General features: G+C 36.1%; 1 protein-coding gene across 7 annotated transcripts in view; it reads right to left on the bottom strand.

Annotated features, from left to right (window-relative positions):
* LOC116342649 (nephrin-like) overlaps positions 1-27,134 on the bottom strand; it is a 115,469-nt gene that overhangs the window by 5,894 nt on the left and 82,441 nt on the right. For 6 of the 7 annotated variants that reach the window (XM_031770350.1, XM_031770342.1, XM_031770365.1 and 3 more), the window contains 10 exons: positions 26,356-26,515; positions 24,882-25,096; positions 23,429-23,510; positions 14,198-14,281; positions 11,593-11,668; positions 10,337-10,803; positions 9,479-9,654; positions 8,538-8,702; positions 2,719-2,838; positions 1,231-1,509 (listed from right to left, as the gene is read on the bottom strand). In XM_031770350.1, coding sequence (XP_031626210.1) covers positions 1,231-1,509; positions 2,719-2,838; positions 8,538-8,702; positions 9,479-9,654; positions 10,337-10,803; positions 11,593-11,668; positions 14,198-14,281; positions 23,429-23,510; positions 24,882-25,096; positions 26,356-26,515 — 1,824 coding nt within the window. The remainder of the gene's footprint in view (positions 1-1,230; positions 1,510-2,718; positions 2,839-8,537; positions 8,703-9,478; positions 9,655-10,336; positions 10,804-11,592; positions 11,669-14,197; positions 14,282-23,428; positions 23,511-24,881; positions 25,097-26,355; positions 26,516-27,134) is intronic. The other variant, XM_031770392.1, reaches the window with a different exon arrangement.

Here is a 27,134-nt window from a genome sequence, read left to right as displayed (position 1 = left end):
ATGAATGGTTTTTGGCAAAATTAGCCTGAATCAACTTCAACTGTTGCATTTAAATGATCAGCAATGTATGAATTACCAACCAAGTAGTATGACGTACTGGCAAGTAAAGCGAATGATACAGACAGAGCATTGTTGAAGTTATCATTAAATTGCTTCGCCTAACATCAAAAATTGTGTGATGCATAAAATTTGCAAGCAATATACAAACTGAAAAATTGACTAACTTCCAAAGTAGATTTTCACTTGAACTGTCTGAAAAACACGGATTCGCAACTGGAATTGCATAATTTGCAAAATTTGCATCAACCCATTAACTTTACAAGTGCCAGAGGGAAATGAACATTGGAAGTTTTCGTTTTTCGAAAACGTCGACCAAATTGTGAAAGTGATGCAATAAGTATGAACGTATAATGTCACTGTTATGCATATTATTAAAGGAGTTTAAATCCGTAGAAACGTGCAGTTTAATTCAATATGAGCTTTATGAATCGATTTTCATTGAGAGGCACAAATGCATAACTGAAACCCTACAGATTATATTGTAACAACAAATGTAATCAATCAAAAGACGAGCTTCCGTAATGCTCAACAATCGCAAAATAACTTCGGGAAATGATTTTATAAAAATAAAAATGTCAACAACTAATTTTGCCATATTTTCTCTGTGTTGCATCGATGTTTTTCGGTCGAATATGAGTGAAAAAACAAATTCAATACAGTTTCTACGTTGTCAAGAGCGCGATGTGATTCGGTTATTTTTCTCTGCAAAATATGGATACATAATATTCGTCGCATAGAGGTATGCTTAAAATTTGGCGCTGCTTCGGTAAATTGAATATGGATGATGTGGTTTGCGAATTGCTAAATATTTTATGGGAGCTTTCGTCTTCTATGCTTCGCATATATGCATTCATATTTGTGTGATGCTTATTCTCTCCCGATTTTTTTTGTTGTTGTTTGCTTACTTTTATTTGTATCACAAAAATATTTCATAACAATATACAAAAAAAAATCCGACAACGAAACAAAATGTAATTGAAGCTGAAACTGAAGTAGAATGAAATATAATCAAGAAGAAAAAAAACCGAAAGAACTGAGGAAAAAAATCAAAATGAGAAATGAAATTAAAATGATCGACAAAACAAACGTGAAAAAAAGCACACAAATATTGGTTGGGAAGAAAAAATGTCAAGGTTTTTATTGTGAATTGTATAAAAATGAGTGTTATACCGTTGTGTCAGTGGAAATGTCCCTTTTGTTGGCGTTGCTGCTACTGTTGTTGATATTGCTGCTGCTGCTGGCTGTAGTTGTAATTGTGCTATTACCATCACTCGTCGTATCATTCGAAGCGTTTATTAAATTAATTGTTGGCATTGTCGGCCTGTTGGCAAAAACAGCTGGTGGAGGCGGAAACGCGTTGGATGGATGAGATATTGTTACACCAGTTGCGCTGTTCGTTATATACATCGAATTGGCTGCATACATTGCGTTTGGCCGCGCCAAATCGATCTGTGTATTTAACCCGTGCGCGCATCAGCATCCGCGTATACGCGTTCAATTTCCCAATAATGAAAGAAATTTCAAAATTGAAGGAAAAATAGAAGAAATGGTGGAGAGAGAGAGATAGAGAAAAAAAAGCAAATACACAAAAAATTAATAATCAATCTCTTAAGATCTTAATTAAGAGATAGAATAGTGTTTTTGTTTTGAAAAATGAAATAATAAAAATGACAAAAAAAAATCTATCATCGCTTAACAAAAAGGATGACATTGTCGGTGGTCGTTTTTTATTGCTGGTTATTTAGTTGAATATTTGAGATTTTATTAAAGGTGACATGGCAGCTGAAGTGATATACACCTGAACTGTGTGCCTTTTGTGTTAATCAATTGGAATTTTTGAAACCAATACACACATCGCACAATATTGCCTGGTTTTCCGTTCATTAGTATAACTATATTATTGTCGCTTGTGTGGCAAAAGCTATGTGCAATGCTCAAAAATCACGTATCATTTAGATGTGACGCGTGGTTTTATGGAAAACCAAAAGAGAAAGCCGGTTATATCTACCAGAAAATTCTTAAATATATGTGGTTTCCAATTTACACAAACGCATCTCTACCCACAATAATTCTTTGTTCAAACCACAAATTGATTATTGTTTATGATGAAAGCACATATTCACCGAGTTTGTTGATAACTCTCTCTCTCTCTTTCTCTCTCACATGCAGTGATAATGTGTAAAAGAGAAGAAAAGCGTAAACGGATTGAAATTTATAAATTGAGTCCAGAGTCCAGACTGGGCTCAAAACTAAATCAAATATCAACAATAATTGCCAACAGCATTTCAACCATCCAACAACTCAATTGTTTTCGTAATTTTCATTAAATGCATCCATAATAAAATCGAAAATGATTTACTAAATTGGCATGTGTATTTCTGCGTATACAATAAATTAACACAATGAAACCGAAAAGCATTCCAAATTGAACATAAGAAAAGAGCCCATTCAAGACAAAAGACAAAGCCGCTATTACTGTTTTGTCGATTGCATTCGATCCTCTTCTCTCGCTCCTTCGTTCGCACATTTAATGGTTAAATTAAATACATTTGCATATATACGGTATGCCCTTCGCATTTGCTTGATCGTCGTCGATATTGACCGAATACTGAATATATATATATATAATATATAAGGATAATCGAGCGAAAAACTTACTTGAGCGTATATTGTTGGTTCCTGTTGTTTCATGTTTGATGTTCGTGGTCGTCCTAAGGTCGATGTAAAATGCACTCGTTGCACTGGCGATGTGACCATAAGTTCAGCATAAGTTAAATCCTACAAATCGGCAATTGGATATATTGCAATAAATGTCCCAAAAAAACCCAACATGTTCACATTTACAAATAAATTGGTGAACATTTTTCGCATACATTATTTCAGTCATGCAGAGAATTGTTCGAGAGCCAGAGAAATGGTTCGATACATATAAATGTGTGTATGCACTATGCAATACAAATGACACATATACACCATGCACCTATATATGTGGCAGAAACAAAGTCATCACACGCCCAGGGGTTGTAAAGCTTGCTTCGATCACGCGCGTTTAAAGTAAAAATTCTAAGTTCGTCCAGAGTTTATCTTTGCAAAATATGAACACGTCTTGTAAATATTTGCGAATTTTTCATTTCTCTCTTTTTTTGGTTGTGTGTGTGGGGGGGGGGGGGGGGGGGGGGGGAGAAACCTTCCCCAAAACGAGACTCTTTGTTAATAAATGCAAATAAATGAGCATGAATATGCACGCTTTTATGCGGCCACGAGCAGACATATTTTTAAATGAAAAAATTCCACGTGGTCTACACGTATTCCACCGAAATTCTCTTTTGGCTGCTTTCGACCCAAACACGAATGCTAAATTATTTCGTTGGAAAACGTATGGAATTTGAAATTACAGAATTTTGTGTCTTCTCTCTCTCTCTCTCGCACTCACCACGTCTCTTTCTATGCCTGTCTGTGTCTCATATACATATTTTCATTCCCGATCTCTTTTCGACAACTCAGTAAATAAGGCGGAAAAGTGGTATGCACACAATTTCGACGATTTTAAATTGAATAATTTATTAATAACGTAAATATCTTTTCAAATTCATCAAATAAAAATCACTTAACAAAACTCAAGTGTCAACGTATGTCAACGAATCGTGTGGTTGACCACGCAGCTACTGGGGCAAATAAAACAAAACATAATTTCGAATAGAAAATAGCCCCTAGATGACCCACACTCTTTGTTCAGTTCATATGCCGATGCATTTCTAACACTGAAATCATGAAATGCCAACCATGTGCAGTGCGAACCATGTTCGATGCCATATATACACATACATTGAATGGCATATTTCGACATTCGGCTAAAGTTGGTTTGACGATGTTATAGTTGCCGTCGGTTGATTACGTTGAATATAATGTTTGGCAAAGTAAGCCATTATTAATTGTAAATCAACTGCATAAATGCAGTTGATTGTTCGGATCACAAGGCCATGAATCCTAAATAAAACAGAGCAAACATTGAATGGCGACACAGATAAGAAAAAAGAAAAGAGAAAAAATCTGTATAACCGTATTTTTATTGAATGTATGCACCTGAATCAGAAGACTTGATTACTGTTTTCATTGGCAAAACGGATGGATAAGTTCATCAGGGCCAAAATGCTTCTAGCATCTGATCGGCCGAGAACAGACCAACCAAGCAAAAGTAGAATGCACAAAAATGAAACCTATTGGATATGTGACGCCGATTTCACTCTATTTTCACTCATATCTATCCGTTTCCAGTTCATGCCATTTCCAATGCCTAATTTTCGATTGAATTATTACGAGTCGTTAAAAAGTCATCGCAATTGGTCCGCTTTAATTTATTTAAAATAACCAATTCGTATTTTCTGTCTCTCCCCACCTCTCTCTCACTCTCTGTGTGGTTCACATTGCGAGTGTGTTTATGTTAGGCGAGACAAGCTTTCGATTGTTATGTGTAAATCAAATGGTTTCGAAGGGTGGTACAAAGAGGCGAGAGAAAGATATAATAATTACATTTGGACACACACATTTTTCGTTTGTTTGTGTTGGCTGAATCGGCAAACTTTTTGAACATTTGTTTCGCATCTCGTCCTGTCGTTCAACACTTCCTTGGGTCGCGCGCGACCAAACGACCCAACATCCAAACGGAAACAAACTACATTTTAGATGTGCATTTGGAATAGTAATCTTTCTCATGGCCATTCAATTTTCCAATCCAAATTGATCGTCATTTGTAATTCTTTTTTCTTCGTCGTTTATTATTCTGTTTCACGCTTTTGCCTTTCACCATTTTCTCCGATTCTGAGTGGTTGCTTGGCATTGGTTACATTCCACAGATTCAAATAAAATAAAATAGTAGTTTCTAGTTTAAAGGAATGCATCAGCATTGGTGGAGGTTTTGGGCCATATAGTATAGCTATAGCTTTGTTTCATTCAATTTTGTGCCGATTTTTGGTACGTTCATTGGTTCATTCGAATATTTCTCAATGTATTCGCTCGGTCGTACATTCATTTAGTTTGGTGGCTTCTTTTTGTCACTCTATTCTCACAACACTTTTCGCACACCGTTTTCATTTTGATTTCAATTCAACTCATTGTTAGCAACACATAAGCCGCGCTAGTTACGGATATATATATATAAGTTGGCATTGCAAATGTATAATATTGTCAGGTTGCTATGCGTACACGTTGATATATGATCTCTGATGAGGCAAGTAATCGAAATATATTGCACATGTGCTGCTGCTTCCGTGGTTTTGCATTTGTAGATCACATAGCCGAGGCTGCCTCTTGACTTTGTGCACTGTGTGTATATTTTCCAAAATATTTGGTTTATTCCTATTTCGTCGGCACTGGAAACAAAAGCCGAATGAGAAAAGAAATCAACTCAAACTGCCAAAAAGCAATTTGAAAATAAAAATCACTTGTGATTGTGTATGTGGGGGGAGGCGAAAAACGGCAAAAGTGAGCGAGAGATAAAGATAGTGAACATATTTTTGAGTATATGGTGTCAGTCTGTGTTGAATGCTCATGCGAGATATCACCGGATGCAATTTGATATGTTGTTTTTGAAACGAGTGTTTATCGACGGTTTGGCGTTCAGTTTTGCCAACTAAAAACTACGACCAGATCACAGATTCAATCCAGAAGCATTACTATAAAAATAGATTATATGAATATGTTGTAGATTGTTATTTTATGGATGGTGCATCACATAGCATTTGCTCAGCAGCTAGTCGTTTGCACTATTCAATTGAAATTGCTGAAGAGAGAAATGGGGAAAACAGACCATGAAACAGACTACTGCTCCATATTGCTAAAAAACTGTCTGTGTGCTTGAATTTTCTGGGAGCAACGACGTGTAAATCTATATTGCATATTGCAATATGTACTTGTACATTGCACATAATTTTACGACGAAATACACATATACACATATTCATTAACCATAAATTACGGGCCAAGTTAAAGTTTAGACATACACATCTCATACAAGCCGAATGTTGAAATTGTGATGGCAATGATGTGAAAAAAAAGAAGAGAAACCAAAACGGCACTCAGAAAAAGGGAGCAACAATGCGACTAGTCTATGTGCTGGTTGAAAATCGAAAATCACACCAAACCATTTGAAAACGAGATGAATAATAAGAAGAAAATACAGACACACGCACAAACGCTAACGCTATGAACTATATAGTGTATATACTGAAATTGAATGAACGGAAATAAATAAATAAATACAGGATGGCTCAATTGAAGTGTTACAAAAAGAGAAGTCTGTAACTTTTGCATTTATCCGTATATATTTTTCATTTAAATAAAAAAACGTTGGTAAAAGACATAAATAGAGCCGGCCAATGAACGAGTTACATACTGCCCGAATGTGAGACTCTGGAATTCGCTTCCATTCTCAACGTATGGCTGACCTTAAGGCATCCACACTTTGGTATTTTTTTACACCGACCTTGCAATATACCCCAAATTGAGTAGTCCAATGAATTTGCATCCGGAGAATATGGCGGCCATTGTTCACTCGAAATGAAGGTCGAAACGTTATTTTTGAGCGATTCTTGGGTTACGCGTGCTTTGTGAGACAGTGCAGAATCTTGTTGAAAAGTGTGTGCTCTTTCTTTGAAATGCTTGTGTAGCCATGGCTTCAATACTGGTTCTAAGACAGTTTCACGGTACTTTTGAGCACTTACCTTGACGCCAGCATCCAAAAATACCAGCGGAGAGCGACCATTGGCCGTTATTGCGATCACATGAGCTGGTGCTTGCTTTTTGGTGGCAAACGAAGATGCAAATTTTCATTCGATCTTTTTGCTAAATATACCCGGTCATTTTGTTTGTTTACAAATTGTTCGATGGTAAACATTCTTTCGCCAGAAAAAACAATGTTTGGCAAATGGCCACCTTCGTCCAAACGTTTCAACAACTTTGCTCTAGAAGTTAAATCATGCGCTTTTTGCATCTTCAATGGCTTGACCTTGAGTTCATTTTTCAATATTCTTTGCATGCTAATTCGGGATATTTTCAATTCAGCAGCCATTTTTCTACCACTTCGTCTCGGATTACGATCAATTCTTTTCTTTATTCGCCGAACCATTTCTGATGAAGTTGCTGTCTTTTTCCGACCGCCACCATGACGTTTATCGATGCTGCCAGATTCATTATATCGTTTTATGGTACGATGCACAAACATTCTATTGATATTCAAATGATTTACTTTTCTCAAAATGTTTGTTTTTGACTCTCCAGCCAAATGAAGAGCGATCACGCTATTGCGTTTGATTTCCATGATGAATATAGTGCGACTGCGTGCACTAATTTCATAAATGCGCAGTATATTTTGTAAACAACACTTTGATGTACCGTTATGCAAAAGAAAGACAAAAACTGCATTGTTGTTATTTTTTAAACAATGATGAAATGAAAAAAGGTAACACTTCAATTGAGCCACCCTGTAAATAAAAGAAACGCTGAGAATGGGGCCAAACGATAATGATTATTGTACGTTGTGTATGTGTGTTTGTTGTGTGATGGTTTGTAGTGTGGCCTGTACGAATACGGCTTTTTCACTCTGCACCCTATTCATTCATTCATTCACATGAACTCCAACCCAACAGCTCGAGGCCAATTTATGTGTAGCTAGAAGAAAATGAAATACCGCGTGAACGTGTGTATTTGCTAGCATTACGAAAACTATTATAAAGTTCATTGTTAACGATATGCTGACATTCAATGGAATCTCGAACACTTGTCCGGTTCCACACAGAGCGAACATTTTCTCTCACCAACAAAAAGTGATATTTTCGTATTGCTGTGGTATTTTACACACTAACACACACATACCACTATTCTCTGTAGTCTCTATCTCTCTATCTCTCGATGATGCTCATTTTTCGGCATTACAATTTTCGGTGGATTGCAAAACACATCTATTGCATTGAGAGATGAATTGAGCTGTTTTGTCGCTTGCACACACAACCGAAACGACTAGCCAAAGTGCCATACAACATCTCGACATAAAATTAATTGCTTATTTGTGAAGATAAAACTATCTTTAACAATGCGAACATCCTTCGATTGTCGAGTTGAAAATCTCACAATCTCAACACCCGTGTCTTGCCAATTGAGTTGAATAGTTCAACTACAGCATAAACCAACAACTTTATGATATCATCCAAAAAAGTATTTCTCTTCTGCTTTCAAAATAGCACCCGTAGCACTATGCGAACCAAATTCACTGACATTTTCAATGAAACGGCCATTAATGCAACATCATTGGTACATGTTGTTCATTCGCAAAACCAAAAGTGCAACAGCAGTTTTTGTGCGCGCAATTGTATTGGCCTGCTCTTTCTGCATCGTTTGTGTTGAGTTGGGTGTGAGTTTTGTGCTTGTGTTGACTATATTGTCATTTTAAATCGAACATAAAATTTGCAAATGAATCCACTTACGTTGTGCATGTGAGCATATTTATTTTGCGTTGGTGGCGGGATGAATGTTTGATGTTGCTTCTGTTGAAGGGATGCCACGGCATTTGGTGACATTGCCATTGTGTCTATCATTCCATCAGTTGGCTGTGGTAACGAGAGATGAGGAAATGGATGTGGTATACGCTGCTATGTGGTTCAAGTTGCATATTAGATATATGAAATGAGAAAGAGAAAAAAAAATATACACTCACGAATGAATCGAAAAATACAAGGGAAAAAACTGAATAAATTTTAAAAAATAAAATCTTAGAAAATCGCTGGGATTTGAGAAAAAAAAGATCCACACATAAGCTCAGCAAACAATTTTCTATTTCATCATCATCGTCTTGAATATTTTTGTCTTGGGGTTAAGATAACTATGTACGTTGTACACAAGATAAATAATCTTTGCGGATCACAACTACTTTTACATGGTATTCAAAACTAGAAAATGGACAAGTTTATGAGGAAGAGAAATTGATGATTTGACTAGTTGAAAATGAAAATTGAATTTGTCATTTGCATGAACGTGTTCTTTTGTAAACATTTACTTGAATTCGTATAAGGACAAAGTAAGAAACACAAATGATGTTAATTGGACAAGTGACTAAAAGTTAAATTAAGTCTTCAAGAATTTTTTGTGAGTCTCGTTGCGAAAACTTTTGTTTGTTCTATTTACAATGATGTTTGTTTACATTGTCCACTATTTTATGAACGATTGTATTTGTTGTTGGCTATGGTGTGCGCATACATGGTATGCGTGTTTGTGTAGTGTTTTTAATCAAAGTGGGATAAATGGGAACCAAACTCATTAAAATATCTATAAAAATAATCGCAAAGTTCAACAAATCATATTGTCAACATGAAACAATTTCTGGTTGTGCAATACAAGTATACATATATTGTTAAGAGTTCGGTTTTACCTGAGCATAAACATTTGGCCATGGATGTGGTATTACATCTTTGGGTATTGTAAAATTAAATGTACTAAGCGCATTTTGTTCAGCAACGGCTGTTGTCGCATAAATTCTCGGATGATTGCTATTATTTATCCATTCGAAACCCTTTTCGTCCTCTTCCTTCTCATTTAGGGTCGTTCCTATACAAAACAACAAATCAAATGTGGATGCAATAATTAAGAGAGCAAGAGAATTAAGAGAGCAATTTCTATAGAATCTGTTTTGCTTTAAAATGTTATATTTATTTATTTTGTACACGATGTTTTTAATTTTCTTTTTTTTGCATTCTATTTTTTCCGATAATTGTTGATTGCAGCTTGTATTCCACGAACAGCATGCAATTCACTGAAGTTAATCAAAATCTCATTTCAAGTTCATAAAAAAATGTGATGCTGTAAATAAATGAACAAAAAATAATAATCAACGACGACCCCTGTTGTAAGGGTAAGCGAGAAAAGAAAAGAGAGGCGAGCGAGCGAGTGAGAGTAAAACTAATCTTTTTCGCTAAAAGCAAACTCTTAATAAAACACAATGGGAACGAAAAACTTTTTACTTAATTCTTTGTGAACAATGTTTGTCGCCTGTATTGCTTTCCATTTCTCTCATTTATCAGTTGGACGCTTGGTCAACTGCAAATTTATTTCGAAAACATACAAAGAGCTGGTTTGTACACGTCAGCACCAAATACAATTTAAATGAGCACGGTAACAACAACAACAACAACATGAACATAAGACGATGACAACGTCATCGACGAATACGATTTGAAAGTGAAATCAATGTAAGAGAACAAAAAAAGAACGGAATAGTGGAAAAAATTACCTAAATTGGGAATTATATCGGGGTTCTTTTCCAGCGTTTCACTGCTATCTGCACATAAATCACGTGCAACTTCTTGTGATGATTGTAGTGTTCGTTGAGTGTTAAGTGCATAGGATGCTGTTTCGCAACGATCACTGTTGCCGCAGGTCGTCGATTGATCGCCCATCGCATCATTGGTGTTGTTACTGCTTTGATTGGCGCGTTTTCTTATAATAAACACAACAATGATTGCCGTTAATGCAATCGCACCCGCACAACCAAACAGCAAAAATGGCAACAATGATTTTAGTTTGGCAAGCGATGGCGTCGATGCCAACAGCGATGATGTATCGGTTTGTTTTTCCGGATTATTCAGAGTATATACTTGACGTATGGTTGAGTTGCTGCGGCCTTTTGCATTCTGTGCTATTAAGAATACATTGTATTCAATGCCCGAAATCAAGTTTCGTAATTCGAAGTATGGTGTTCTGTGTATTGTGGCAGACCATAAATGATGACATACAACCGGAACATGTGAGTGCGAGATGAATCGAAACGAAATAAAAAATGTTTGTGCGCCAATGTTGTTGGGTGTTGATGTTCATAAAATGCAGAATCCCGAATTTAAATTCCAAGTGCGAATGCAAATCAGAGTACAAAGAAAACGAAAACACTTAATACATTTAGAACGGCAAACGACAATATCAATGTCGGTACAGTGTGCACCGTCACCAAAATACTCGTGTGCATTTCGAATAGATTTTCCTTTCGACACTCTTCCTTTTTTTTGTGTGTTAAACAAACAAACACAATTCCACTTCAACAAACATGGGGATACATAAAGCACCCAAAGTGCAAAATGTTCAACAGTTTGTCTTCGATAATTTACATTTTTCGCCAAAAGATTTACGCTTCAGTCAAATCAATTTTCAATGAATTCAGTTCTTTGGCCAGTTTCATTCTCTTTATGCCCCCCGTTTGTTTCATCATCAAAAGCAAATAAAACGAGACGAAGAACATTGCATTTCGAAGATTCGGCATACAACTTTGCCGACTGGTCTCAAAGTTTTGAATTGAAATCAAAGGAAAATTTATTCGAATGCTTTTATTTTAGTTTCACTTCGAAGGGATGGATAATTACAAAAAATGAGAAAAGTTTTCATCCGCTTTTCGAAACCTCGAACAAAGCATTCGACGATGATAACGTGCAGAGAAAGGACAAAGATAAAAAGGAAACAGAAGAATAAAAGTGGAGAGAGAGAAAAAGGAAAACTTACTGTGACTTGAGTATGATTGGGTTCTGCTTTTGGCCATTGGCATAAGCTTCCAAAATGAACTCTTGTGGTAAACCGCCTGTAGGAATGGTGGCAATAGAGATACAGTGCATTAATAACGAAACGTTTGAATCAACCGGCAAAGTAAAAAAAAATAATAATAATGAAATTGTTGAAAATCATTAAAAAGTGTGCTGCCTTTGCGTATCAAATTTCTTGTAATCGAGAAAATGAGGTTGCTGATGAGGATGATGATGGTGATGATGGTGATGAGACAGAAACACGATAGAGCGTGAGAAATTCTCCGCAGGCTAGCCAGTACACTTACACACACACAATAAACTAATACCGACCATTGAGACATGTGTGAATCGAAAACACGGGGACTGTAGTTAACAGCTCACTCAGTTTCTTTCTGCCCAGAACAAGATGAAGACGCCGAACATGCAATTTTTCACAGCATTCGTTTCGCAGAGTCGAGAGTACACATCCCCCCAAGGGTGAGTCTCCTAGTAAGTTATATGCTCGAAACGGACGAAGGGTGGCAAAACACCCTCAATTTTGTCACAAATGTACAAAAGGAGCTCCGCATAGCGGAAAAACAAAGAAGAGAAACAACGGAGAGACAAGCATAAAATGCTAACCAGCCCTGCGATGTAATACCTAATGGCTCAGCCATAGACTAGTGGTTAGCGTGCCAGGTTTGTGAGCATGAGGACACGAGTTCGATTCTCGGTCAAATTTCGTCCGGTATTTTTCCACCGTGATTCGCTCAGGGATTATCAGTGGTTTAATGAGGAGAAATTTGAGCCGGGTCTCGGACTTGTGGAGTGCTTCGGAGGGCACTTAAAGCCGTCGGTCCCGTGTGTGTGCACAACGAATAATGGGTTCAGCATAGACACACGTAAAATGGAGTGCCTTTACGTTAGGTTGGTGTCTTGGATATGTCAAATATCCAATACGTCAACCGTAAAAAGGTAGTGCTGAACTACTGGTGAATATACCGGTAAATCAGTGGTGGTAGCATTCCTACATTGAATAGAGGAACCCAGCGCCATCTGGAGTATGGTAGAGTTATGAGTGTTCACAACAACTGCAGTGAGTTGGGTCCTAAGTGAAGCAATGGTCTAGGCCCTGCCGAGCAGCTATGGTCACAGAAGGGCCCTGCCGAACAGCAAGGGCCGCTGAAGTCCATGCTGAACAGCAAGGGCGACTGTGCCGAACAGATGGAACCCCGGCAGTCTAGTAGCATCATAACTCAAACGGGCGTCCGCGGAGAGAGTGGTAGAAGAGTGTGCAAGAGTGTGGTTTAGTACGTAGGCGCTTTTTCAGTCGGCGAATCGTGCATACTCATCGGTCATCTCACCATTGGTATCTTTGGAAGATTCCACATCCGGGCAAAAAAGCCACACACATATATATATTCATTTTTGCCAACTAAAATAATTTCAACTAAATTTTCAAATTTAACAACACCTATTCGACCAGAAAATAAAAAAGAAGGATGTTATATTGTATTTTAAAACAAATTAACGTCAATATACACAAAAAAATGTAGAAAATTTGACAAAAATATAATTTTGCTATTTTGCTAGGATTACATTTTGAAGGTGCAGCAAAGTGATAAATAAAAATTATGAATACTAAACATAATTCTAGTCAACAGGACAACAACAGAATAAAATTATTTTTTGGCTTTGGTCATTTTTCATCAAATCCCAGCTCCGTGTAAGATTTCAAGTCGATGTTTGAACATTTAAGCGAACATTTTGAGATTTTCTATGAAATCCAATGCTCTGATTGACGAATGAGTTCTGAAGAAAACTTTGCTGGAAAAAGTTTTGCGGCGAGTCATGGTGCTTTACTAAATTGGGCATACGGAATTCAAAAATACATGAATTTTGAGCAAAAATATTTACGGAAGCATATGTTTTGGATGACTTTTTTGAAAATCGATGGGCGAAAAAAAATTTCGTTGCAACTTTTTTTCCTAAAAAATCAAAAGTGCATTTTTTCCCCTAATACTATCTACAACAATACTAAAACCAATTCACTTTCATACAAATTTATTGGAAAAAATTCATTTGAAAAATTTCGAACTCCTCAAATCTTACAAAGTCGATTTTACACTTTTTTGGTCAAAAATTTGTGAAAAAACGTGAATGAGAAAAATATCGATTCTAAGGTAATTTTTCATGCTGATTCCGAATTTTTGGGTTTCAGGTCAAAAAATCACATCTTGGGGGTTTTTGACCCCCCAACCCCCTAAGGGGTGCAGGGACTTGGAGGGCAGGGGTCCTAAAAAATTTCTCTCGTCATTTTGAACAACTTTGTAGTACATTATTTTTTGATCAGATGAAGTTTTGCAAAATTGGGGGCACCCCCAACCCCCCTGGGGAAAAATTCAAAATTCTGCTCCGATAGAAATTTTCTATTTTTTACCCCCAACATACCCCCAAAGCGTTTTTTAAAATTTTTAAATTTAGGGGGTGCGCCTAGTTTGTGTGTGTGTGTGTGTGTGTGTGTGTCTCGACAACGAAAATGTTAAATGAAAATAATCCGAGCAAATTATTTTTGGATTAGATTTTAATTTAAAGAATATACAAACCATCAAATCCTTCGGTGCATTCAATTTGGAATCCGCTGTACGTTTGATTCAATACCGTGCAATTAGTTAAAGAATCTGGTCGACCTAAATTTTTACCAAATAATACAAAGCATAATCGACATTTATTAATAGCGAAATTACGGTATAATGTGTGTTCAGGTCCATATGCTCTCAATTTATACACATATACATGTTACGTGACTCCATTTCATTGACACACAATTTCACATTTCCAGTGAAAATTTTACAAAAACCGCTCGATTACATTAGAAGCATTTTGGTGTATTGTTTGATCGTTGAAAGTGCGGGCACACATCAAAACATTTTGTACAAATTGAGCATTGAGCATAGTTTCATACTACTTGGTTAGATCAATTTGAAGCAATCTGTTTTGTTAAACAGTTAAATGCATTTGGATCGCTTCAGCATTATCTAATTCAAAAGTGTGTCAATTCAACTGCACGCATAAGCATTCAATGTTGTGCATAAATTAAAATTACGAAATAAATGATTCATCAGTCAATCTTCAGACCAACTATCCTTTACGGAAGCGAGAGCTGGGTCGATTCTCAAAATTTAATTCATGGATCGGAAGTAGTGGCTGATATGAAAGTTTTGCGAATGATTTCTGGAGTATCGCGTAGTGATCAATGGGAAAATCGTATCAGAAATGAAAGAATTCGAGATGATTTGAATGTTGAGTCGGTTGATGATGTAGTAAGAAAGTGGAGATTGAGATGGTTTGGTCATGTCCAACGTATGAATGAGTCTCGTTTGCCAAAGAAGGTTTTGTATGCTGATGCAGATGGACCGAGAAATAGGGGAAGACCTCGTAGACGTTATTTGGATTCAGTTAAATGTGATTTGGATGTTAGAGGGTATGATTGGTGTAGAGAAACTCAAGACAGGGAAGTTTGGCTCTCGACAGGGAAGTTTGGAGAGGAATTGTTAGAGGAATTCGAGTCTAGTCGCTTCGTAAAAGACCACACACCGAAAGGTACAATCGGTCTATAAATGATTGTTGTTGTTGTTGTTGTTGTTGTACTAATTGATAAGACTTAACCAACAAATTGTTGTTGATTGTGGCAAATAACGAGCTAAATTGTAATTAAAAGAGAATTAGACACATTCACACATTAAAAACTCAGCCGTTTGCTCACTTCAACAAAATGCAAACGAAACTTTCGTTTCTAATTGAAACCGATATTTAACCCGATTTCCAAATCACTTAGTTTGAGTTTTTCGGTTTGGGGATAAGTTTCGAATGCACAATGCGCTCACTCTATATCTCTTTATCGCCCATGTAAACACGCATTCACAGCAATGTCTCTAGTCACCGTTTTCAATTCACATGGCAAAAGACCACCGAACAAGAAGCGTAACTATCGCTGAGCCAGCATGTAATTGTAATTAATATGTATGATATTCCTAAATCGTTTCGAATTGAGCAGTTTAGAAATGGTAACTACAACTACATAGCATAAAAATTGAGTTGTACAAAATATCATCTACGTTGGTTACACGTTGGATACAGAACAATTTTCGAATCATTTTGAAAGTTCATTCAAATGAATATGAACCATTTATTTTTAGTGTTTGATAGTTCATTAGATTATGTTTTTATGCGATATGCTAAACCATCATGTGTTATATAAAGAAAAGAAAGAAGAAGAAGAAGAGTCAGAAAAAAAATCGATGGTGAAAGTTTCAAGAAAGATAAATCGTCTTGTGGTAGCATTCGTAATCTTGTTGCTATTGCCACTGAACATTTACGAAAATTTAAGCACAAAAATAATCGAATGTTGCTGATACAAACGATGTGAATCGTTTTTTATAAGTCGTCCCCATAAACACCGCTCAAATGGCTTTATTGTAGCGCTGATTTTCGGCAATTAATTCTCAAGCACGAAAGAGAAAATGTATGTAAATCACAAAATGAATGAGAGAATGAATATCAATTAATTTCAATGTTTATGACGGCGAATCTGCGTTCACGACATGTGTGTGTGTGTGTTTGTAAGTCGTTTTTCGTAAACCCTTTTTTCCCCATAATTTTTCCGGCGCTTCATTTCGCGAGACCGCGCCGCCTACATGTGGATATGTTTAAATAATGTAAACGATAATTGTCGTCTTTAATGCGTTAGAAGTTTTATCGTATGCTTTTGGCATATTTTTCGTCTTGTATTATGTGTTTTGGCACATGAATGAGTGACATTGTGTAAATTTTAACGGAGCGCGCAGCACGGTAAACAATCTGCTGAGATTTCGAGTTAAGTGTTTAAATCTGTTTGATTACTTTAATGAAGGCAATAAACACAATATTGCAACATTGAGATCGGAACATGGAGACTACAAATGAGCGAATGAAAAAGACCGAATAAAAAACGGAAAATTGCAAAACATTTTTTTTTAAATATTAAACACACTGTCGATAAAATAATCGTTGCAAACACAGTTAAAACAACACTGTGAATTTTTCATCATATAACATTGTGTTTATGGAGCCTCGTAATTTTCCATCAGGCAGCTACCTGCTCCCATCTACCTGAGCGCTTCAACTTAATAAATACAAATTGTTGATACCGGCTCCCCGACGGGGCAATGCGGCGCATCGTACAATTATTACGTGTGAGTGTGTATTTAAGCGTCCGCACATTCACTCACTTTGCCATGTGTACGTGCCAAACACTTTACGGTTGAATGGGAAATCTTCTACATCACTTGTTTAATCTTCTGATTGTGTATCAATTAAGCACTTCGAAGTTACATGAACCAACGAATCAAAAAAGAAGAACACCACCACCGCCAACAATAAGAACAACAATATAAAACGAGAGCATCAACAATACACCTTATGCAAATGTTGATTACATTGAATTACGTATGAAAATGTCGATGGTTGCGTTGCGACAATGTCAAGGATAACATGAATCCGTATTTGTATGTGTACAGTATACACTTTAATTGATGGATTGCCGGTGCATAATCACTAAAATGACTCTGATTAAAAGCCCATGCATGGATGGTGGATGTCATTAATGACCCCTTTTTATATATTCAAACACAATGTGAAATTTGATTGAAATGATTTGATTAATATCATTGTCTTACGCTCATGCGAATGCACGAAATATGCTTCATCACCATTATCATGCACACTCAGACACACACATACACGAAACAAACAAAATTAGTTATTTCCCTGTCGCCCTTTTTCCTCCGTGTCGTCTGTTGGCGCATCATTTTATTTTCTCTCTTTGGCATTGTTTGGTATATGTTTGCACTTGTCAAAAAGATAAAAGAAACTCTTTTGCCATTCATCTTGCGCCTGCTTTTGAATGTGCATTCTTTGCTATTCTCGTTATCGTTAACTATAAGTATACTTGTTGACTGTGCTACCGTTACAATCATCAGTTCACCGTCTAATGCAACACGCATTTGAAAGTTAAACAAAGACAGAGAAAGCTATTGTAAACTGTATGGATGGCTATGAAGAGGACACAATGACAATGTGGCGACAACGACAATAACATTCCTTGTGTCTATATTGCCCAACATGTAATTAAAAGAAGTAGAAAAAAATGACTGTTTGCTTCATCAAAATTATAATCACATTGGAAGCTCCCAGTGGATTTTTAATGTTTCGCATTTTTTTAATGAACAGTTCTGTTGATAAATGTCGACACCACTTAAATAGGTTCATTGTATACAATCAACAGTTGCTCCCAGTAGATCACACTGTGCCTTATAATAAATAACGCATATTATATCCATCAATTGGATTCAATTATGGCGATGTTAGGGTAACATTAATTTCGAAAAATACGACAATTGGCAACCGATGCAAATTGTCGCGGCGGTTTGACGAAAAAAAAGAACGCTGCGAATGAAGGGAACAAAACCAAAATGAAGAAAAAAAATTCTAGCGTTGAGGTGGATATTCCATTTTATTAAACACGGAAAGTATGCTAAAAATTGAACAGGTTCTAATCATGACGTAACATACGCTCAGTACCAAGTCGAACATGTGATTCTTTGGGCAAAAAAAAAATGGCGCGCAGTAACCATTTGTCAAGTTGTAAGTTTGCGATTTTTCATTCGAATATTATAATGTAAGTTTTTTTTTAAGTTATTTACTTTTTCAAATGAATCTTCGTTGTGCGGACACTACAGAAAAGAAGGAACATACACATACAACTTTGCAATGATCCACAATGGAAAAGTTTTTCAAAAAATGTCGTTTTATTCGCATTTGTTTTCGGCAGATGCATATGCGAAACGAAAATCGAGCACATCGAAATCCATCCACATTACAAATGCGAGTAAAAAAAAGCGGAACGAAGTGCAAAAAGACAGAACGCAAGATTGTCCAGACGCGAGAAAGAGACAGATATAAAAATATATCGAAAAGTATTATGAGACCCACATGTAATCGACAATCAGAATCGTTGCAATTCAAGCGGCAGCGGACAATCAAAAACTCAACTATGTATGTGTGTGTGTATCTTTATCTCTAATCGGTAGCAGGTGGACTGGAAAGCATTTGATTCGAATCGATTCGTTTCTATTGGATTGAAAGAGCAAATAAGTATAAACATCAATTTTCCAATTTCGGTGTTTCGGGGCACGGAGAGCAAATGTAAACAGTAAATACATTACTGTTATTGTTACTGTGTGCTGCTTTTATTGCGTCTCTCTCCCTCTCGCCTCTTTTTCTTCTTCTTCTTTTTCTATATGCGGTTGTTCGTTTATGATTCGCTGTATTTTTTTTGTTCTGAACAAGTTCGGCAGTGCTCTATTTATGCTTATATCTGCATTTGAGCTATTGCGAATCCGCTAACCCCGCTCTTTTATCCATTCTCTATGTTTCTTTCTTGCGTAAAATTGCTTTCGCAATATTTGTTTGACACAAATACTATTTCGAAAGTTTTAAGGCAAAAAGCTATGAGCGTTGTACGACGAATGTACTCGTACTAAACACTGACTTATCTTTTATGCTTGATACAGATTATTACATGGTGTCATCTGCTGTGTCTTGCCGCTTCCGTATTGTATTGTTGCTAACATATTTAGTTTTTTTTGGCTAACTCAGCAGATCTCGTTTTCGCGTGCTGTCGCAATGGGATTGCGACGTAGAAATCAAAACTTGACATCATATATCGTTATGCGTGAGCCACACAGGTGCTGAATGGCAGAGCGTACACATACATATACGCGTACCCCCATATCGTTGATTCTCTGAAAGCAACGCAAGCGACAGGCATTTATATTTATATGAATAAAATACGGGCACTTAATCTTCTTTCAACTCGAATTTGTGGAGATGGTGTTTATATGATGGTGAATAAACTGAATGAGAGAGGGGGGAAGAGAATCAGTCTGAAATAGGTATTTTGTAATTGTGCACTTCTGTACATTTGAACCGACTATAATCTGTGCGCTGAACTTATCCTGAAATGTGGATTTGTATCTCTTGCCTACATCATTGTTGCCTGCGTTGTCTTGTCTTCACTCTCTCACTCTATCGTTTGCACGAAACTCGTTACACAATCGTTTCTTCGTTGTCTGTTTCAACGAGGTTTTTTCTCTCTTGTTTTTTTTATATTATTACATTTTTCTGCTTCTTTGGATTTTGTGCTTCATCTCACCGCCGGGATCAACGAAATCACCTAGGCACGGCATTTCAACCAAACTTTGTCATAAACGTGTACAAGATCCATTGTGTACAATAGTGTGCTACTGTTTCTTACCACAGTCTGAGCACATGGCGCGCACACACACAGTACGCAATTCGAGTGCTCTATTTCTATTTGTGTATCAGTCGCCGAGAAATGTGTGTTCGAATTTGAACTCAATTCGCGTTATCCGTTAACGGTAAAATGAATGCCTGCTGTTGCAGAAGGAAAGGGAAAAAGCCATGTCGCCATACAATGGCAAAGGCTATATGAATTAAATGCGACAAAGAAATAGTTGACTGGTTGCTGTGAACATGGAGCCGAACAAATGTGCATGCTTCATAAAATAAATATACAATCAGTTAATCATAACTTAATCTTGCCCTTTCTGACATCAAATCTCCATGCACTCGAACTGTGCCTGGTTGGCCTGGTGCGTGTTTGTCTTTTATTTTTAAGCAAAAATAACACCAAAAAACGAAGAAAAAAATGTCGAAGGTTCTTTCTACGTTTGCACAAATGTTTTAACTTTCCACTGTACTTGTTTTTGGGCGCTAGGATTCTTGTTTACACATTTATTCCCTGTCACACCGTTTGGTATTTTGAGAAATTTTAGTCGTTTCGTTCTCTGTCTGATTTTTTTCTATCACTTTGTTTTGTGTATGTTGCGAATTTTCTTTTTGGTTGATGCGTACTCTTTGGCTTAGGTCGTACACCGATAATAATTTTATATCAGTGTGCCCCGGTAGTGCGTGTAAATTTTGTTTTTCTCGCATTCGGCATTTCGTACCGAAAGCTCATTTTCTCATTCTCTTCGCAAAAGTCATCCATATTTACAGTATTTACAGTATGACTATATTTTGTTCTGGAAATTATTTTGGCTCCCGCTTGTATCGCATTTAATTTTTGCCTGCTACTTACGCAAACGCCAGAGATAATGAATTGCTGTATTTTATTCATTTATATTGTGCAATTTCTTCATCTCTGTCGCCAGCTTTGTAATCTTTCCTTCTCTCTCTCTCTCTCTCTCTCTCTCTCTCTCTCTCTCTCTCTCTCTCTCTCTCTCTCTTGTATACGGTTTGTCTCTTTTAAAACAAAACCATTTTTTACTGTCTACTTGGTTTTAGGCTTAAATCATTTAAAAAGTAACGCGCAACGCTCTTTTCGGTTTATACTTTGTACATTTGATCTGAGAGGAATGCTCGGTGAATCATAAGAAAGCTAAAAACATACCAAACGAACAAAATTACGGAACATTTTGTGATGGAGGGTTGAGTTTGGGAGATGAGCGAAAATGATTTTATTCCGGTATCTGGTTTGTTCGTTTTGCTTCACATTTTATTGTGATGTTTTCATTGTCTTTTTTAGGAGAGCCGGTAAAAAGGATCTACAAGAAGCTACATCGAATGGTGAAACGACCCATGATGATCACTAACAATGAGCCGCACACAATAAAATTCATGGTTGGTAAAATGGTTGCAATGTGAATGGATATTTGTCCACTAAATTATTCATAGATAACTTTGCTGGGGAAACCACTCCAACACGAGATTTTTCAACTTGGTATATGTGTGCGAAAATTGCCATATTCGGTTATTCTTCTTCTTTTTTTTTTTTTTTTAAAGAGAAAGCATTGGTCTGCATTTTGTATTCAATGTTTATTCAAAGGAAATGAATTGGCTAGTTGAAAATCGCATTTACAATGTGGTAAATTCGGACAATAACGACAAATGTATTATGGCTTCGTGTGACCAAAGGAAGTGAAAAACAGAGTTGTATTTGCTTAAATTGAAATATCCACTAAGAATGGTTTGACCTCCAACTTATTGTTTTTGGTTGGTGTAGAGAAAAACAACCGAAGTGTCATTGTGACAAAAAATGATGCTTGTTATATGGTTTGCAAAAGTGGCTTATAACAATAATATCGATGATAACATGGCAGTAATCAAAGGCATATCGTTACCAATCTGATAACACTTATAAAATTCACTGTGAAAAATCGAACGAACGACAAAATGTTTTAAAAAAATCCCCACCATAAAACTCACCGGATGGAAAAGAGTAAGACTACTGGTGACAGAAATACATCACTCGAAAGCAAAAAAAACACTGCATCATGTAATCGGCCGTGATGCGAGAGAGGTAAATTGTTTATTTAAAAGAAAAACGCAATGGTCGCAAAATTTTTCTCACACATTTTCTGTATCTATTTGTCTTGATTTTTGATCTCTTCATTAAGGGAGATTCCATAACCGATTAGGTAAACAGAGTTCTTTCATGATATCACATCGAAACGAGGAAAATGAAAAAATCTTAAACGTCGAATTGTAATTTCAATCGATTTGATAGTTTTTACGTATCGAATATTCGAAAATATTAAAGTACAAAAGTCACCATTTATTTGAAATTAAGGCAAATGATTTTTCCTTGCAGTGAACGTTCATTTTCAATTTTTGTAACAAAGAAATTTCGCTAAATTTTAGTTTGAACTAACTATAACAATTAATGTCGGAAGGTTTTGGTATTGTTTTGTACTAAATTCTAACCAACACCGGATATGATTATCCAACATAGAGCGCCGAGTGTTATTTATCAGAAATGTATTTATCTTTTGATGCGAATATTACTTTTGGTCGTAATTTGCAACAGAAGCGACATCACATGCAGTCGTAACAGCAATATATTGAGTCATGTTACAAATACGGTGAGAATTTATGTGCGTGATGATAACAATAGACAATAAATGGAGTGAGATGGCAATTAAAGTTGGATGGTGTACACACTCGGCAATTTTATACATATTGATATATATTAGGGTGGGTCAATTTTTTTTGCATCAAAGGGTCATAGCGATTTTGGTTCTATAGGTCATAACAAGAATTTTCGCCCAAGAAACCATATGTCCAAAATGAATTTCGAGTCTGCGGATTTTTCTATGTAGATATTTTCCAAAATATTTTAAAATCGACATCAACAAAAAAAAAAAATTGGAAAAAAATGAAGTAAACCACCATTTTTGTCAGTTTTTGTGTGGAAATCGTATCAAAAAAGCAAAATAAATGTCGAAAATGGATTCATGGACCCCAAAAACCCATACACATTTGGCTAGAGAAAAAATAATGTTTTTTTGCCTTTTTAATGCAATATCTAAATCGATTTTTAAATATTTTGGCAAATATCTACATAGAAAAATCCGCAGACTCGAAATTCATTTTAGACATATGTTTTCTTGGGCCATAGAACCAAAATCGCGATGAGCCTTTGTAGGTTTTTTCGGCCCCCTACAAATTGACCCACCCTAACATATATACATATATAATATAAACAAAATAGCCACTATAAAATCCATATATAACGAACAACAGAAGCAACGGTGGTGATGGTGGCGGCAGCGATGATCAAATTTACTACCAAGTTGCGTCTTTGCTCATATCACCATGGAGTGTGTATGTGTTTGTGTGTGAAAGTTCCGCTCGCACGGCGTAATGAATGCTATTCATTGACTAATGTTCTTTCTTTACAACAAAATATTTAGTAAATAAAACATATAACTCACCGGCTGGTATGATGATAAAAATGCATGGTTCGATCTGTGTTCCAATCTCATTGATGCCCCAACATAAAAGCGTGCCATAATCCTGAAACAAGTCAAGAATAAAGAGAGGAAAAAAACGTGTATATCCATTAACAATTTGAATGATATATCAATAGCAATCGAATTAGGAAGTACAAGATAGGATAAAACATATAACAAGGAACAAAAAACTACGCAATGTTCATTTTGCTAATCAAAGTACATTTAAATGCTTTTGTCATAGTGACTGCAAGTGTGTATGTATGTTTGTGTTTTTCTCATATATTTGTTTTCGCAATATCGTATCGAGACTTAATAGTCATGTACAAGTTAATTACGATCCAGATTAATATTGAAAGCGAATAAATATATACATGCGTGAAAAGGAGAGATAGAGAGAGGTTCATCGCGAACGTAACTTGAATTGACAATGGAGGAAATTTTGTTGTCTGTTTATTTGTAAAGTATTGAAAATAGCCTAGTGAATAGGTCAATATGTGTGCTATTGTTGGTGTTGTGATATTGTGAGAGGAAATAATATTGCAGTTAGTAATCAATAAATTCATCGAATGGAAACACCATAAATTTGTTGATTGCTTTTGAGACGCGAATGCTGTTTTTAATGACATCGTTGTCTGCATGCGATTTATATAGAAAAAATGTTTTCAAAGTCATACGAAGAACAAACACGCGATTGAGGTTGTAATAGCAACAGAGAGAAACTGAACGAATGGAATTAAACTTTACCGAGCAAATGTTGTTGTTTAAATTTACGTAATTATTGTTCGTCATTTGTAGATTTGCAAGCACTTAAATTGTTGTAGAAAATAATTTGTGCTCGGGAGGCGACAACGGGAGGTAACTGACGTTATTGGGTACACAAAGAGCATGAGTATGCAAAATAGAATGTTGAAATTTGCGAAATGTCCCAACTGCAACTCAACTTGAATGTGCATAGTTTCTGTCTATCTCTATCTCGGTTGCTTTTTCGATCTTTATCTCATTTAATAACTTTGCTTTGTCGGACACAGAAATGCCGTCAAATGTGCAGCTGCATGATTCTCTTGCTAATGGTTCTGGAATGCGCTTTTCAACTGTCTACACCAAAAATATTTTAATATTTTATTACAACAGCAAAAACGTACAAAAATAATCTTTTCTCTTCTTTTCCCATTTTTTTTTATTCTGCACAAGATACAAGAAAAAGATGAAAAACAACTGCAAATTTCATATACATTTGGCAAGTGCATGATAAAAATGCCTCAGACAAAAATTTGCTTATATATCGAGATATAATTTAATTTTCTTTTCAAAGCTTCATCCAAATGACTTTACAACGATAAAAGTTCTTTCTCTGTCCATTGAATTTGTGTGTGTTTTTTTTTTTGCATACGCGACATATAAAAGGTAAGAGTTGGTTCTCTGTACTACTTACATGTTCTGTCATCGGTGTATAGTGTGCAACGGCATTATGTCGTTCGGGAAAAATTTGTGAAGCGGGCAAATCGAGGAATTCTGTTGCTGATGCGTTGAACTTCCAATTGAATGTGACGTTATGTGGATTGGCTTCCAATTCGCATAAAACTTTGATAGTCTCTTGACGACCGCCACTGTAAATCGTTTTTTGGCCTGGACGACAAACTGGAGCAACTGCATACATACGCGCATACATGCATCGATACGGAAAAGTGGCATTATCCGACGAAGGAGAAAAGAGAGAAAAATATAAAAGAAAATTGAAATTATTTTGATGTGTTTGAGTGTTGATACATGCAAATGAAGCGGTCGTTTTCCTTTCGATCTTATGCAACCATGTTTTATTTTTTCATACATTTTATAGTTACTTAGCACTCTCACTTGGCAAACAAACATGTTCACATGCGTCTCATTTGAGGTATTAAGCGAGTAAACGAGAAGCTGGAAAAATTTACAATGGCAATGGAAATCAAAAGTTTGCAAAAGGCAAGCGAAAAAGAGTTTTGTGAAAAACAAATGAAAGAATGGTGAAAATGGGTATTGGAATGAGTTAAAAAAACATATACTATCAACAGCAAGAGCGAATGAAAGAGAAAATAAGAGTGGGAGCAAGACAGAGAGATATAGATAGAGAGGAATGGTATTGCACAAAGATGTGGCTACAAATTGTGTAACTGAATAATTGAAATAGACCGAGAGATATGCCATTAATTCCATGTAGTGGAAGTGATGCGCGCGTGAACGGCATTCAGACGAGGTAGATAAAATGCAAGGCAATGATGTAGCACACTAAATTGATAAAAACATGTGAAAAACGAAAACAACGGAAAATGGAAATGGAACGAAGAAGAAGGAGAGAAAAAAAACGACAGAAATTTCATGTACATTTTGAATGTTTCAAAACGCACACGAAAAATACCCAAACAACACAGCAAAGCTTTTCCATTCCATTTGCCACTTTGCGGTTGTGTGACTCAGCGTTTGGCTGCTGTCATTTCCTTTTCTCTTCTTAAGCTAGCCTAATGGCAAAAGCTAAACGTAAACCTTAATGAAACAGAACGACGTTGTGCAATGAGTTTGTTTTGCTGTTGCTTTTGTGTCATGTGCGTCTTTTTTCAAAATTCTTTCTCGTTTGTCTGTTTGTTTTAATATTGCATTTCCACCGGTCGCATTTCACAATTGCAGAACGCAATTCGGTCATTTTATCTGACTTTTTTTTCACTCATTTTACAACACATACAAAAAATGTCGACAAGAAAAACGTGCATTACAAGAAAGCAAACATTGAATGAGACAAAAAATATTTTTAACTACAAAACAATAGAAATGAAGAGGTATTTTTCTACAAGAGGCCACGAATTCAATGTGAACTTTAACGAAAGAGTTGAGCATTCTTTGAAATAGTAAGAACAAAAAGAATTGCGTATAATTACATTTAATGTCCAAATGCACTGGATTACTTTCTCCATCACCTTCACGATTGCTCCCAATACACGTATAAAGGCCGCTTTTGCTTCGACTTACATTCTGCAACACTAAACTCTGGTTAGCTACGATTATTCCCTCTGGCACATTGTTGTCGAGCGTTTTACCCTTCGAATTAATACAATTATTATTAAGTTGTCAACAGCATAGCTACACAGCACATTTATACACAGAAAATGCACAAGAGTCGAGAACACAGCACAATACAACCGTTTCAATTCACATGAAAATCAATTCCATCCCAAATATCACCTATGGCTGAGCATATATACGGTATTTTGTTTCATTGAGAGCCAACCCGAAACGCATCATTTGCACGGTTCATTATTTCACTGATGTAAAATACCGGAGTTGCGGTGAATGAATATGTCTTTATGTCAGTTGAATGTTATCTTTTGTTTTTTCCTTCTGGTTGGCGCCAAACTGTGTTAGCTGGTCTTTAAATGTAATAATTCGCCAAACAAACGAGCAAATGTGTTCGGCTTTTGTTAGTTATTTTATAATACGATGACACGATTTTGAGTTATAATGTAAAACTATTTTTTGCTCTCTTCAAGATAGGTGTTAACTATTAATTAGACGGTTGCTTTTTCCATTTTCTTTTTCCGTTTGATTGCGGGTGGCCCTACTCTCTGTTTGCGTGTATGTCGACTGACGTCGCTTTTTTCTTCTTCTATCCGATTTATATTTCTTGATTTTTATGCAAACTGGCAACCGGTAAAAAGCC

The sequence above is a fragment of the Contarinia nasturtii genome, unplaced genomic scaffold, assembly GCF_009176525.2.
Source record: "Contarinia nasturtii isolate CC-2019 unplaced genomic scaffold, AAFC_CNas_1.1 Cnas_scaffold_129, whole genome shotgun sequence".
NCBI classification, from domain to species: domain Eukaryota; kingdom Metazoa; phylum Arthropoda; class Insecta; order Diptera; family Cecidomyiidae; genus Contarinia; species Contarinia nasturtii.
The sequence above is the reverse complement of the archived record's forward strand: the minus strand, read 5'-3'. Positions and strand labels throughout refer to the sequence as shown.